The sequence below is a fragment of the Podarcis filfolensis genome (assembly GCF_964270895.1).
Source record: "Podarcis filfolensis genome assembly, chromosome: 9".
NCBI classification, from domain to species: Eukaryota; Metazoa; Chordata; class Lepidosauria; order Squamata; family Lacertidae; genus Podarcis; species Podarcis filfolensis.
Genome location: NC_139610.1, coordinates 42,314,910 through 42,328,497, shown reverse-complemented (window position 1 = coordinate 42,328,497; position 13,588 = coordinate 42,314,910). Strand labels below are relative to the sequence as shown.

The 13,588-nt window shown below is 40.7% G+C and overlaps 1 protein-coding gene across 15 annotated transcripts in view; it reads right to left on the bottom strand.

Annotated features, from left to right (window-relative positions):
- INPP4B (inositol polyphosphate-4-phosphatase type II B) overlaps positions 1-13,588 on the bottom strand; it is a gene marked incomplete at its 5' end in the record, with an annotated part of 258,219 nt that overhangs the window by 35,417 nt on the left and 209,214 nt on the right. For all 15 annotated transcript variants that reach the window (XM_083571055.1, XM_083571067.1, XM_083571062.1 and 12 more), the window contains 3 exons: positions 665-782; positions 2,876-2,999; positions 4,955-5,127. In XM_083571055.1, coding sequence (XP_083427181.1) covers positions 665-782; positions 2,876-2,999; positions 4,955-5,127 — 415 coding nt within the window. The remainder of the gene's footprint in view (positions 1-664; positions 783-2,875; positions 3,000-4,954; positions 5,128-13,588) is intronic.

Genomic DNA, 13,588 nt, shown 5'->3' with positions numbered 1-13,588 from the left:
TGGGTTTGGTGTAAGCTGTTTGGGGAGGGGAGGGGTGAGCAGGCGCATGAGGTGTAAAGGGAGGGTTGGTTGGTCAGGTGTAAAGGTTGCCCAGGTGTTGGGCAAGGGTGCTTGGTAAAGGAGTTGGCAGGATAGTGGTAGCAACCCTGTGTGGGTTGGGTGTTTTGACATAAACACTCCCAACTCTCTTGGGAAAGTAACTTAAAAAAAAGTTCTCTTACACTTCCGTGTGAAGGGTGTTTTGTATACACAGACAAAAAGCTGGTAACAAAATGCCATTATTCAGCAAATATGCAAGGATTTCAACACCAGAGGAGAGTGGCAGTGCTTTATACAATTGTCTATTTCTCTCACAAATACTGATATATTCCAGAAGACTATTATCTTTACAAGCCTCTTCAGGGCATTTATTCCCCGTTCTGTCCATTTGTTACAAATCATAGTTACACAAAACAAAAAAATTTTTTTCCTTCCAGTAGCACCTTAAAGACCAACTAAGTTAGTTCTTGGTATGAGCTTTCGTGTGCATGCACACTTCTTCAGATACATAGTTACACAAATACATTTGCAGAGCAGCTAGAAAAAGCATTAGATGAGTTTCCACTTGATTTTTCTGGCGCAGCATAATGTTATGCCTTTGTTTCAGGAAACAGATAACACTCACCGCCTTCCAGTTATAATAGGCAAGAGGTCATCTGATTTGGCTTCAGTTATTTTAAACATGACTTTTTGTAAATCTGATATTCCCACAGCCATGTCTTCTAGCATTCCAATTTCTTCACCTTCAGAGAATGAAAATTAAATTACGAAATAGAATGAAAAGAAAAATATGACAGACAAGCTCTAACTGGTCTATTTCAATTTTAACAACATGCAAGAAAAGAGTTCCTAAGCTTCAGAGTCAATGTCATATGTTAATCTGTTATTTCCACATTGACCATGTATCTGCACAAATATGCCTGTTCCAATTTTTTTTTCCAATTTTGATTAGGACTATGTAAAATCTGCCCTGTACCTTCCATGGATATTTCTGCTTTCCCACAAAGCCAGCATCACATGTATGAATTGCAGGTCTGAATTACTGATGGATATTTCACATATAGGATTATCCATAAGAAGTTTTTTATCCAGAACAACAGATGTAACCACAAGTGTTATGATGCAAAAGCCAGTCACATAGACAATAGATTTAATTATGCAAGAGCTTATGCAGTTATCGACTGCTCTTTTCATTGAGCTGATTATAGTATTTCCATTTTGTTTGCCTGTTAAGGATGCTTATTCACAGTAGCAAACACAAAGTGAAATCTAACAGTGTCCAACCACCAGTGGTCTGGAAAGTTGAGAAGCTCCCTGGAGCAGATTGGGGGAGGGGAGAAGTCTGCGGTCACATTTTTGGATGTCACCCATAGTTTATTCATTGGGGCACTCCTAGTTCAGTTGTAAAGCAAAAGTGGGGATTAGTAAGCAAGTTTAATTCAATGGATAGTGCGATAGACTCGGGTCTAGCAAATCTAGGCAGTTTGTCATGCAAAATTGGTAGTAGCTCCACTATGCAGATTTATACTGTACATCATTCAGCCACAGTTTGCATCTGTAACACTAGTAGCCCAGAGCCCTCCTAACACAGTAGTTCTGATCAGCAAAATAAAATGGTAAAGTACTTGGAATAGTAACACTCAAATATTTATATCCCAACACATAACCTGAAAGTATGGCTTACAAATGGAAAAACAACAACATATATAGTGTCTTTTTATACTGGTATCAGTCTATCTAGACCAGTTAAAACACACTGGCTGGAGCCAGAGGGGGGAAATTGAGTTTGGTTTCCATAATCCCACCCCCTTGTACTCCCAAGAAAGCTGCTCCTGAGAGCCAAGGGAGCTCTTTCAAATGGCATGAGATGTGGTGTGAAGGGCCACAGTTGAAGTGGCAAATAGAAGAAAAAAATAATCACAGATTCCACTCAGTAAGAAGCTGTTTGGATCCAAGTTAATAGAAAACACAGCACATACAATATAATGCAGGTCAGGTAAAGACAACAAACTGTCACCCCTTCAACGGTCTTCTGAAATAAAATAATCAATATAGTACTAAATATGTTTATTCAGCCATCCATTCTGCTGCTAGATCTTATACTCCCAAATAAACATAGCTGAGAATATCCACAATATATATATATATATAAATGTTCAATAAATTTTAAAAAGAAAAGAAAAGAAATTGGCACACAGCTGTGTATCAGAAATACCAAAATGGCCAGGTCCGCACATCACAGTAAACCAAACCATGGCTTGGCTTAGCTTGAACATGCAGATTTCTAGAGGGAGAGATAGCAGCTACTTTGCTCCCTTCCACTGTCATTCTGCTGCTATGCTGAGCAACCCCATTGCTTATTTTAAGAGTGTAATCTGAACCCAGGTTCATGGTTTAGTTTTCTGCAGACTAACCATGAGCAATAACAGAAGTTAGTCCAATGGTTTGTGGCTCTTGGTTTATCTGGAGAGAACTAAACCATAAGCCTGGATTTGGACATCACCACAAACCAGAGCTTTCCAATCCTTTCATGTTGGTGACACACTTTTTAAGGCATGCATCATTTCATGACACAGTAAATCAGTTTTGCTAGCAAACTGGGAGGTTAAACTAACCCCTTTCCAGGCTTGGGAGGAGCTTGGGGAGCATTCATGTGACATACTTACACACTAACGTGTCGCGACACAGAGTTTGGAAAGCTCTGTCTTAAACAAAGCTATGGTTTAGCTCACCACAGGAGCAAAACTGCCAAGATCTCCTCACCAAGAGCTCTTGTCTATTCTTCTTAGCTTTTTAAAAACATTTTAATGTAGCCATCTGAGTGTATAACACTTACTATATGTACTGAGGAGTCCTTCATACTGAACAATTAGCCCGACCGTGTGAAGCTGCTGCAGGAAGCCTTGATCCCGCAAACTGGAGTGCAATTTGATTATAAAACCACAGACCAATCCAGCAAGCTAGAGTAATGATAATAACCAAATAAATACCAATTATATTAGAAAGAAAGAAAGATAACAAGAGTCATTTACAAAATTCACTCAGCATTAATAACACAAATTCAGCTTGAACCAAGTCCCACTCTTTTGTCTGTGAAGCTGAATGTTGGAAAGATATGTCTAAAGCATTTATTCTCAAATAGTACTACAGAAGAAACATCACAGATTAAAAACACCCTAAGAGTTTTTAGATCAAGCATATATTTTATAGAATAATAAGGCATTGACACAGATCATAGCCATTCCAGAGATCTGAAGGAATCAAACCTAGCTAGTTGTTTTGGTGTGCAGCCTGTCCTTATAATATGAATTTAGCCATTGAAAGGAGAAGATGAGCAAACAGTAGGAAAGAGAGTGGATATTTGGATTATTAAAAGCCTCCCACTGAGCAATGGACCATTATCCTGCCACTAGATAAAATTGACTAATTTAACTTTTCTTGATTTCATGTTTTCAAAATCAAATCTCCAGTTTGTGCTTTTCCCCCTGTTCTGCACCTTCTACTGAAACCATGTTTTCTAAATAGGTGTATAAGTGCAACCATATCCCGTAAGACATGATTTTGTTTCCAAAAGCATCACATTTGTGCATTTGCTGCATAGTGTAACTTGAAACTACACTCCTGGCTTGTAAAACATCTATTTATCTGCTCACATTCCTATGCTCCATCTTATGAATGAATCGGGTCTGTAGATTCACCAGGCACATCTTCACATTATTAATTAATGATTATGGCATTATATATGTATATTTCACAAAGAACAGGTATGACATTACTGTAAAAACATGGAAACATACAAGTTCTGCACTTAATATCTCATTTTAAAATACCAAAACCGTTTGTCTAGATGTGAAAAAGGGAAACATCTTTGCCTTGTGTTACTGTTGTCCCAGATCCAAAGTCCTCTGGGCATGAGCAGAAAAGCACATCTGTGCAGTTATGGGAGGCTCCTAATGTCTCATTACATGCTGCTCCAAAGGAACACCAACTGTTGCTGGAAGGGGAAGCCAAAAAGCCCCCTTGTGAATGGGTAGAACACCATTGCACCATTGTGCATGGCATTTCATGACTGTTCAGATGAAGACCATGTTTCCTTTTTAAAATGTGGAAGTATTATGCTTCCATATTTTTATATTATGTGGAATATCTTACATTAATGACTAAAATGGGTAATTGGATTTTGCATTACTGACAAAACAGTTTGCACATTTTTGTTGTTCCCTGAGGAAGGGCCTGTGGAGTTGAAAATGTGTTCATCATGAAAGGGTATTCTGAATTAAAATGCATTTTCCAACAGTGTGGGAAGCTTCCACTTCTGTGGCATAGAGGCGTCATCTTTGCTAAGGCATTGCCTACAATAATGATAACAGCAGCTGGAGACTGCTTGGGTAGATCTTGCGTAAAATCAGTTGTGTTCTACTGTCAGGACATGGTTGGAGGCACCACCAAACATCTGAGAGGTGGCTTCAGAAGCACTGGCAGAAACATCCAAGACAATCTCCTGTACTTGCACCATGGATTAATAGTGTATTTTCTGGTATATCTGAATGGCCCTTGAGCATCTGAAAACACGCAGTTAAAAGTCCAGAGAGCAGCAGTTTGCCAAACACCTTCCAAATGTGACCGAGTCACAAGTAGTAAGATGGAGACTTGTTCTTTGGTGTCTCAGTGGAGTACTGCAGCACTAAGGCAACTTTTGTAGAGACAGAAAAGGACTGATCTACTTTTCCACTGTATGCTATGGGCAGAATACCATTCACTGGGATAGTCACATGCCTTTATACTCTAGGAGGTGGCTAAGTTGTTTTTCAAAAATAAAATGAAAGCCTGCCTCAGTTAAACCTGGCAGGGTTTAAGTCGACAGCTCTGCAACAAAACAAAACAAATAAGTTTATGAAATGGAAGAAGCACCTACTGCTTGACTGAAGACAATATCTCTTCTTAGGGTGAGCATTAAGCATTGTGGCAAGCTACATGCAAGCTCCTGAAGCAGAACAAAAGACATTGATTGCTTTGCCCTAGTCACCACCTCTCCAATACAGTCCTTCAGCGTAACCGTGAGTGGATAAAGTTGTTCATACCAGTCACCTGTAACAAAGGAGGGAGATCAAGAATGGTGATCAAGGTAGAGAAAAATCTCCTTTTCAAAGTAGAAAAATCAGTGGATGTAATCCTTTCTCTTTGTGCACACACACTAAGCTATGGTCAAGTGCCTGCAGCAGTTCCTCTCACACACTGCTGCTTCTGGTATATGAGATTATTAGCTCAGCTCATCCCTGCATTCTCAATACAACACCACATCCACAAAAATCAACTTGTTGTTCATAGCCTAGTTGATGCAATTAAATGAACTTCCCAAAGTAACAGCAGCCTGAGAGGAAATCAAAGCTGGAAAACAAAATAAATGAAATGCTTGGTCAACTGAGCGAAATAGTTATGATACTCTGATCTTCTAGTCAAGCTAAGGAAGTGCAACATATTGATTTCTTTATCAAGTGATTGCATGTAGTTAAAAAAAACCCTAAACCCAATAACCAATGGATGTATACTACAGAACACAAATCTCCTACTGGCTTTGAGAGGAAACAGTTACAGTAATCAGCAGCTTGACATATGACAAATTCACTTTCTGACATTCATGGGGGGGAGGCGAACTGCCAATTTATTCTTATTTGTGAACAATTTTACAAGGGGTTACAACAACTGTACATTGCCAACGCAGCTTAAAAGCAATTCATGCCCTTTACATCCTCCACCACCACCCACAACATGTCTGTGAGGCCTTTCAGCCAGCCTACATATTGCAGTAATCTAACCTAGAGGTTGCCATTGCATAGATGGCAGACATTTGGCTATCCCTGTCCAGCCAGGGGCACAGCGGGGCCACCTGAGCCTCAAGCAACAGCCATGGATCCAGGAACATCCCCAAGCTACGTACCTGCTCCTTCAGAGGGAGTATAACCCCATCAAGAGCAGGCAACCTACCACCCATCTGGTCTAGGGAACTGCCCACTACCAGTCCCTCAGTCTTATCTGGTTTGAGCTTCAGTTGGTTCGCTCTCATCCAGCCCATTACCAATACAAGACAATGGTCCAGCACATCCACTGCCTCACCTGCAGATGTAAAGCAGAGGTAGAGCTCTGTGTCATCAGCATATTGCTGACAACACTCCAAAATTCTGGATAACCCCACTCAGTGGTTTCATGTAGACATTAAACAGTATAGGGGATAAAATCTAACCCACACTGAAGGCTCCATGGGGCCAAAAAACACTCCCCAAACATCACTCTCTGGAAACATTCATTCAAGTAGGAATTGAACCACTGCAAAGCGGTGCCGCCCACTTCTAACTTGGACAGCTGCTCCAGAAGGATGCTATGGCTGATGGCATCAAACCTTTCCCATGATGTTAATTTCTGCAATATATCTGTAGAGTGCTTCCATATTTTCCCCCAAGTTAATTTCTACTCCTTTAATCACTATAGATAACTCTATTTTTCATCTGTTCCCAATTTGAATTCATTTTTAATTCAGAGTTTGAATTAACAGGTGTGATGAAAAGTGGAAATAAGAACCCAGGTGTGACCTCATTTTTGCCTTTGAACAAAGATACAGATTGTTCCTTACTAGAAACATTTTTCCTAATGCAAACATTGCCTTTTTTCTTTCCTTTTTTTACAACTGTAGCAGATTTAGCATCCTTTGGTGCTTTTGTGATTCTCACAGTATCCTGGGCTCTTTCCCCCCCTTCCTCTGTCGGTTCCCACTGATAACGACAAAGTTTATTGTATGACCTACCATACCATACATTTACTTAATTGTTCATTCCATCTTTGTAACTGAAGGCAAAGAGCATTTGCTTAAAATTAGGTTCCTAACAAATCCTGAAACCACCAAGCTATTATATAGCACAGCTAATTTAGCATCTAAGCAAAACTCATGATTTCAGTATTCTAAAAATGAACTGCAAATTCAACTGTAACTGCTAGAGGTTTGGAAAGTGTTAGACTCTGCTATACCACATTTGACCTCAACCTACATCTATCTTACATTAGCATCACAAGTACTTATTATAGTACAAATGTATAGAACATATTGAAGGTATGTGTTTCAGAATACTTACGAACACTGCAATATTTTATATTGAGGATTTCCCCAAAAGTCTCAAGAGCATAGAGTTCTGTCTTAATATAATATGTAATATATTCATGTTGTGATAGCAATACAGTGATACTGACGATAATGCATTTTAATATCTTGGCAGCCTAATACAATGTTAAGTGAAATTCAATTATTTATGTAAGCCATCCAAACGCTTTGCATGGAAATTTTGATTAGTTTTTCCACTGTTATGTTTTCTCTCCAGTAGGTGGAGCCACTTAATAAGCCTGAAACGCCAACATATAATCAGTTATTATTCAATTAAACCGGGTTTCCTAGGCTATGTACACAAAAACCAGCTCAAAATGTTTTCCCCCACTGCATTTCAAGTTGCATTTACATGTTGCTGTACGCACCAGAGAGAGGCCAGAGATGTCTTCGCCTAATGCACCTCAGCTTAACTGCGAAGTGAATGTGGCTTAAATTTTCAAAGTTGGAAGTTGGTTTGAAGGAAAACACATCAAGCAACAGTATTCCTCAAGAAGCTAAAGGCAATATGTGGATTGTGGCTAGCATCCTGTGTACATGGTTTCAAACAATGGCAATGGGAGTGTACTGGAGCTACAGCACATGGTAATGTGTACACCATTTTAGAGCCCCCCGGTGGGCTCAGTCCAGATTACATTAGTTAAACTTAGGTCCAATTGAACAAAGTCATGGCTAACTTGCCTCACTGATTTTAATGACATCTAACTTAGCCTACTTAATTCAATGATACTGGTGTTTCCAATATTCTGAAGGGATGCTTAGGCATCAAATGCACTACTGCCCTTTTACAGGAAGGGATCTGCACAAATCCTTTTCTGATATTATACTGGATGAAAAGAAACACACAGGAAATCGACCTGTGCCATTTCCTTGTAGCATCTGAAGATGGAGCTTTGAGGCAATGCTCACAGGTGTACTTAAGAGCCCAAAGGCACAACAGCCAAGCATCCTCTCCCACCTTTGACAGCAACCTATAGCAAAGCCTCAGTGTGCCAAAAGCAGAGAGCAGGATCATGACCTGAAAAGCAAACAACTCCAGATTGTTCAAGTAAAATAGCCTATGCTGTACAATATAACCTGCAGTTCTCTGAAGCAGCAGAGGACCCCTGCCTCTCAGCTCTGCAACTGCATACTGAAAATTACATGCATGCAATTGCAAAATACCATAATAAGCCTTTTTTTGCATATTTGCAAGGTATACAAGTTGAGCCTTACCTCTCTGCTTTGCTGGGGGAAGGGAATACAAAAGACTTTGTACTTTCTCTTCAGTAAGATTTGCAGCAAAGGTGCAAACAGTAGCCCTCGAAATTTCAAGCAACTGGAGTATTTTTCACTTACTACAACAGATCTTTCTGAAGAGGAAAGAGTTGCAATTGCAGACCTTGAAGAACAGGTTGTTCTGTTGCAATGGTATTTAAGGCTCTACTGCATACATACTTTCCTTCCTTCCTTTTCTCTCTGCTCAGCTGATGACCCAGAGAGGACCCAGAGGGCCTCATAAGTTACCATGGGGTAGTCTGTCCTTTATAACAATATGTAAAGATAGGAACAATTACCTACCTGATATCTAGTGCACCTACATAACTTGGATTTAAAGGAATGTGCAGACATTCTTATGTTGCATTCACAAATAATTTCTTTTATAGGAGAGCTGCCTCACAATATCACCACTTTTTACAGAAGTAATGGTATATAACCAACATCAAAACAGAAAATAACCACCTTTCTTTAGTAACAGAGATAAGAAAAAAAGGTAGCATAGGCCAGTGGAATATGCTTAATTTCATCCCATCTTTGTCACAATCTTTTGTTCACTTCACTGTGAATACTGCCAACGTGGCTAGCCACCAGCTGAGGAATTAAATAGGTCAAAGATATGGAGAAGATGGTGCTTCTTGATTAATGCCACATTTAAGCAAGTGAGGCAAACCCTGGAGTTCTAAGAAGCTTGAATAAAATTCAATACAGTATAATTAGACATTACATACTAAACCAAAAGGTTTTATTTATAAAAGCCTCATAGCTCAGGATTATTCATACAATACAGAGTCAATTAACCATTTGCTTCATGAATGTAATTCTAGTTAAGGACCCATTACCTAAGCTCTTTGGAATGGATTAATGTCTTCTCCAATATTTGGACTGCACTTCGTACATTCAGGGACTGAGTTGCCCTTCTGCGTAGCACTGTAGTTTATTATTTTTATTAGCTTATTTTATGTGGGGTGAAATAACATTAATTGTCATTATATTTGCTCTTGTAGAACTTCAAGGAGGAATTCAACTGGGAGAACAGCTTCGAGGCATTATCCTGAAACTTTACAGCATTTGGGGGCCCTTTGAATCAGGAATGTGAAGAACATCTTACTCATGTTTTCCAATATCCATTTTATCATGCTGGCTCTCAATGGATCTCCATCTTGCTCAAGAAACAGGTGCACATTCAGCTGTTAGCCACCACACAAGTTCACTTCAGGGTAATTGAACATCATCTACAGCCCCCGTGCAAAGGCTGCAAAGATCAGTTAGCTGTCAAACTTTCTTTCACTTCCACAGTGGATCTGGGGGGGGGGGGGAATCCCTTCACTGTGAGTTTTGCTGCTGCTCTTCGCAGCCTTTGCATAACATAAAACATCTTGCTTCATCAAGGAGACGTATGGGGGAAAGCTGCAAGGAGCTGCAATAAGTGTCAAGTAGTCATGGGGAACCTTTTCACCGTAGAGGTGAAACTGACAAGAGGTCTGAAGTTCCTTGTCAATTTCATATATAGAGTAAAAGTATTTCTAAGGACTGATGGCTCAATGAGATGAAAGGTTCTCAGTTTCACTACAGTTCTTCTCAGCCTCTCTATACAATTCTCCGAGATTCTGCAAAGGGCTTTACATAGCATCACATCTAGCTTTTCTTTCTGAGCAGCATGTCAAGATATTACAACATCCAGCCACCAAGAATGTCTCCTATCAGCAGAAAACAAACTGAGTATGATTTAGCATAGAGTGGGTTTTTTTAAAAAAAAAATTATTATTTAAAAATACTTGTACACCCCAGTGGAATTGCAATTCCTGGATCACAATTTGAACCTTATGGATTATTGTAGCATCCATGCTTTGGGTGAAAGAGTCAGATAAAAATGAAATGAAACAATGGAAGATTTGTCTGTGTAATCATTATGGCACTGTCTAAATCAGCCTTTCTCAACCTGTGGGTCCCCAGATGTTGTTGAACTAAAACTCCCATTACTCCTAGCTAGCAAGGCCAGAGCTCAGGGATGATTGGAGTTGTAGTCCAACAACATCTGGGGACCCACAGGTTGAGAACCGCTGGTCTAAATGCTATGTTTCTGGAACCCTCATTTGGATGTTATGGGTATGAGGCACAGTTGGAAGCACAACTGGTCTAGAACCATCCCTACCTATTAGCTAGATATTACTCATGGTTGCCACCATTCTCCTCCTCCTGCATATCTTCTGGCTGACACAGATGGCATGGAAAAAGAGGCCAGCATGGAGAATGGAAGAAACAGCAGGGGTATCTCCTGGTACTCAAAAGTTAGAAAGGGACTATTCCAACTTGCTGCTCAATGTAGGCTCTACAATGCAGCATGCAAGTGCAGCATCTCACACAGGTGACTGTCCAACCTTAGATTATATGAGGTAAAGGAGAGTCCATCACCTTCCCAAGACATGTTTATTCCACTGTCAAACCACTCATACTGCTATAAAATCGCTTCCAATGTTGAGCCAAGATCTGTATGCCTTCAGATTTTCTGCCCCCCCCCCCGAAAGAAAACAACTTTGCTCCACCTTTTGCATGAGAGCCCTTCAGATATTTGAAGACCATGATTGAATCTCCCCTTAAGCTTCTCTTGGCTAAGCAAGTCCACCTCTTTCAACTACTTCTCACAGGACTTGGTTTCCATCCCCATCTCCATTCTGATCACCATCCTCTGGACATGTTCCTGTTGGTCAGCATCTGTTCTCAGATGTGGCATCCAGAACTGGATACAAGACTCCAGATGGGGTGTGAACAGCAGAATGGAGTGTAACCCTTACTTCTCATGATCTGGATACTATGCTTCTGTTAATGCAGCCTGAGATTGCACTGGCCCTATTAGCAGCCATGTCACAGCGCACAATCCAGTCCTGTCAAGCACCTATTATTTTGCAAAATGAGCCTGAAATTTTTGGGAATATATATTCATAATATATATTCATGTACAGTTTGTCACTTTTACAATATTACTGTTTCTAATGCCATCAATTATGACCTACATGAATAAGAGTAGGATAGATATTTGGAAAAGTTGTTCTGTGAGGTTGTCAAAAAAAGGGGGGGGGGAGTTCCAGTTGGCTGATAGCTCTCTCTGGCAAATGGGGCTTTTATTTTAGGAAACAAGATTTATTGGGAAGATAAATGTCACATTACAGGACAGTTGTGCCCATTTGCCTAGAGACACCCTGATAAGGTCAGAGATGATGACCTTTCATCATGCAGCCAGAAAAGGGGCATGCAACCCTAAAGGTCTACAATCAATATGTCAGTCTACTTGTCACACAATAAGAGACTAAGCAGAGAGTATAGGAAGCTGAGAGACAGAGCCATTTGGGGGCAAAACCCTCTGCAGCACCTAAATGAGCACTGTGAAGCATCCATCGTCACCTTATTTTATCCTTCCTCTGTGCTAGTAACTAGCCATCTAGTTACACAGAGCAACTGCCTTTGATAACTATATCCCTGCAGATCACATGTGAATGTGTTGAATGACTGTGAGCTCTTGAACGGGTGAAATCAATAAATCGTTTTTGAAAACTAGTGCTATCGCCTTGGTCTCTGTGCTTTCCTCCTCCAATATTCCAAGTCATGGGGTGAAAGTGCAGATTTTAAACAATGTCAGAGATTTGACTAGAGCAAGCAGGGGGTGACATGGGGGATAGTGGCATTTTAAAAGAAGGTTTGAGTACAACAAGAAGGGAGTTGGGTAATGCACTGTTGTGCTAGCCTTTTAGTGTTGGCTTCTGTGTTTTACCCATCTACTACTGCTGTGTTTTACCCATCTACTACTGCAGTACTCTGCTACTGCTTCTTATTAAAATTAGTTGGTTGGGCACAATGGCTCAGAGTCTCTCCATCTCTGCTTTACTCAAATCTCTGCCATTGTTTGAGTACAGCAAGAAGGAAGAAACACTGGAAGGGGGGAAATGCTGTTTTAAACTTCTCCCTCTTTCACTCCTCAGCTGCTTCATGTGAGGGAGATAAAGGATGCAGAGCCCTCAAACATTCCATAGTACCCTCCCACAGTATATTTCACTCCTCCATCAAGATGTTCCAGATACAATGTAGTAATTTAGAAGAAATGTTTTATTAGCACGTGAACACCATATATGTACATCCGCCAACTGAACTTAGCCTTCTGTAACTGAACAATCTTAATGAAAGGGATTGCATTTTAAGGTTTTATTCATCTTAAAGATACAGCAACACCTATCAACATGGGTATGTGCACAAAGGAGGCTACAAAGTAAGAGATAAGCAGCAGCACAGAAAAGGGGTGATGGTCTTTGTGCAAGGGAGAGTTGGAAAAAAGGAGGAAGGAGGAGGTAGGAGAAAGGGGGTGAAGGTGGTAATGGTGTGCAGAGGAGGCTGCAGAATAGGAAAGAGGATAAGGCATAGATATGGGGGTTATCTATGTGCAAGGGTCTAGATTCAGGTAGGTAGCCGTGTTGGTCTGACATAGTTGAAATATATAAAAAAATAAAAAAATTGTCCAGTAGCACCTTAGGTAAAGGGACCCCTGACCATTAGGTCCAGCCGTGGCCGACTCTGGGGTTGCGGCGCTCATCTTGCTTTATTGGCCGAGGGAGCCGGCGTACAGCTTCCGGGTCATGTGGCCAGCATGACTAAGCCGCTTCTGGCGAACCAGAGCAGCGCACGGAAACGCCATTTACCTTCCCGCCGGAGCGGTACTTATTTATCTACTTGCACTTTGATGTGCTTTCGAACTGCTAGGTTGGCAGGAGCAGGGACCGAGCAATGGGAGCTCACCGTCTCTTCAGTGTATCTGAAGAAGTGTGCATGCACACGAAAGCTTATACCAAGAACAAACTTAGTTGGTCTCTAAGGTGCTACTGGACCATTTTTATTATTTTTTATCTATGTGCAAGGGAGAATTGAAAAAAGTGAGGAGGAAGGTAGAAAGAAAAGGGGAGTGGTGGTGAAAAGAGGGGGTGCAAAAGGGGTCACAAAAAGGAGGGAGGAGGGACCAGGGTAATGGGTTTGAAGACGGAAGCAGTGGCACGAAATGGTTTGAAAAAGAGGGCCCTCATAATTGGGTGGAAAGTGAAAAGGGTATTTCATAGTTGTAATGTGTGGGAGGAGGAAGATTCTGGTGGTTTACATGTG